At 27.8% G+C, this 2141-nt stretch overlaps 1 protein-coding gene across 2 annotated transcripts in view; it reads right to left on the bottom strand.

The window, feature by feature from the left end:
- LOC133660554 (mitogen-activated protein kinase kinase kinase 5-like) overlaps positions 1 to 1921 on the bottom strand; it is a 44980-nt gene extending 43059 nt beyond the window's left edge. The window contains exons 1-2 of one of the 2 annotated variants that reach the window (XM_062064100.1): positions 863 to 1921; positions 669 to 781 (exon numbers count right to left, since the gene is read on the bottom strand). In XM_062064100.1, the coding sequence (XP_061920084.1) occupies positions 669 to 781; positions 863 to 1101 (352 nt within the window). In that variant the 5' untranslated portion in view covers positions 1102 to 1921. The remainder of the gene's footprint in view (positions 1 to 668; positions 782 to 862) is intronic. The other variant, XM_062064101.1, reaches the window with a different exon arrangement.
- Between the last annotated feature and the right edge of the window lie 220 nt (positions 1922 to 2141).

Raw genomic sequence — 2141 nt, 5'->3', positions numbered from 1 at the left:
GCTCGTTACAAAAACTACAAAACTGACCTTCCTTTGAGCAGATTGACTTTCTGGAGCATCACATTTGTGGGGTCAATTAAACGCTCAAAATGGCCAGAAAAAGAGAACTTTCATCTGAAACTCCACAGTCTATTCTTGTTCTTACAAATGAAGGCTATTCCACTAAATTGTTTGGGTGACCCCAAACTTTTGAACGGTAGTGTACGTGTGTATATATATATATGTGTGTATGTAAATATATGTGTGTATTTATGTATATATATATATATATATTTATATATATATATATATATATATATATATATATATATATATATATATATATATATATATATATATATATATATATATATATATATATATATATATATATACACACAGTATATATATATATATATACAGTATATATACAGTATATATATATATATATATATATATATATACACACACACACACACACACACACACACACACACACACAGACACACACACACACAGTACATATAAATTCACATATATTAATTGCGATGTGACTGTAAGTTAAAAATAACTTTACTTGAATCCTGCTAAAGGTCCACTTTCATGCAATTACTGATATATGTTTTATGTTGGAATATAACTAAGAATGTTGAAAGAAACAAAACATGATGTAATATGTAAACAATCACCTATTTTACGCAGCTCAATGGAGGTGTCAAACTCGTGTCCCGCCGCCATCAGAAGGACAACGTTGTTGATGCCCGAGTGAATCGTGTGCTCCGTCTCAAAGGCTTTTCCATACCTACAAATACACCGAGACGCATGAAAGGTGAATACTACTACCGGTACTATCAGAGTACTGTAGTACTCATAAAAGTCATACCAGTAGCAGGCCTGATCTCTGCTGTGCTGGTCAATGAAGGCCGAGCTGATGAACATGTCTTTGTAGATGCGCCCGCACAGGCAGTAGACGTCCGAGACCACCACGCCACCCGATTCCACGATGGGCAGGATCTCCTCCAAAGCTTTGGCGCGATCCCCCGGCTTATTCCTCCTGGTAGGGTAAGACAATTCTTTATTGGACCTGTTTTTTCCTCCATGTATAGCAAATTTGCCACACATTTTTTAATTATAAGTTTTTGTTTTTTTAATTATTTTATTAATTTAAATAAACAGAATTAATTTATTACATAATATCAGGTTTTTCTTCCGTGTATAGCATATTTTTTTACCACACATTCTTTTCATTATTATTATTATTTTAGTAATTAAATAAACTGATTTTATTTTATTGGACCTGTTTTTTCCTCCATGTATAGCAAATTTGCCACACATTTTTAAATAACTTTTTTTTTTTTTTTATTCAAATAAACATATTTAATTTATTACATAATATCAGGTTTTTCTTCCGTATATAGCATTTATTTTTTTTACCACACATTCTTTTTATTATTATTATTATTTTAGTAATTAAATAAACTGACTTTATTTTATTGGACCTGTTTTTTCCTCCATGTATAGCAAACTTGCCACACATTTTTTAATAAGTTTTTTTTTTTTTTAATGTTTTTATTATTTCAAATAAACAGAATTAATTTGTTACATAATATCAGGTTTTTCTTTCGTGTATAGCATTTTTTTTTACCACATATTCTTTTCATTATTATTATTATTTTAGTAATTAAATAAACGGATTTTATTTTATTGGACCTGTTTTTTCCTCCATGTATAGCAAATTTGCCACACATTTTTAAATAACTTTTTTTTTTTTTTTAATTCAAATAAACATAATTAATTTATTACATAATATCAGGTTTTTCTTCCGTATATAGCATTTATTTTTTTTTACCACACATTCTTTTTATTATTATTATTATTTTAGTAATTAAATAAACTGACTTTATTTTATTGGACCTGTTTTTTCCTCCATGTATAGCAAACTTGCCACACATTTTTTAATAAGTTTTTTGTTTTTTTTATGTTTTTATTATTTCAAATAAACAGAATTAATTTGTTACATAATATCAGGTTTTTCTTCCGTGTATAGCACTTTTTTTTACCACATATTCTTTTCATTATTATTATTATTTTAGTAATTAAATAAACTGATTTTATTTTATTGGACCTGTTTTTTCCTCCATGTATAGCAAATTTGCCACATA

Source organism: Entelurus aequoreus, linkage group LG11 (assembly GCF_033978785.1).
Source record: "Entelurus aequoreus isolate RoL-2023_Sb linkage group LG11, RoL_Eaeq_v1.1, whole genome shotgun sequence".
NCBI lineage: Eukaryota > Metazoa > Chordata > Actinopteri > Syngnathiformes > Syngnathidae > Entelurus > Entelurus aequoreus.
Note: the sequence above shows the minus strand (reverse complement) of the source record. Positions and strands in the feature narration are given on the sequence as shown.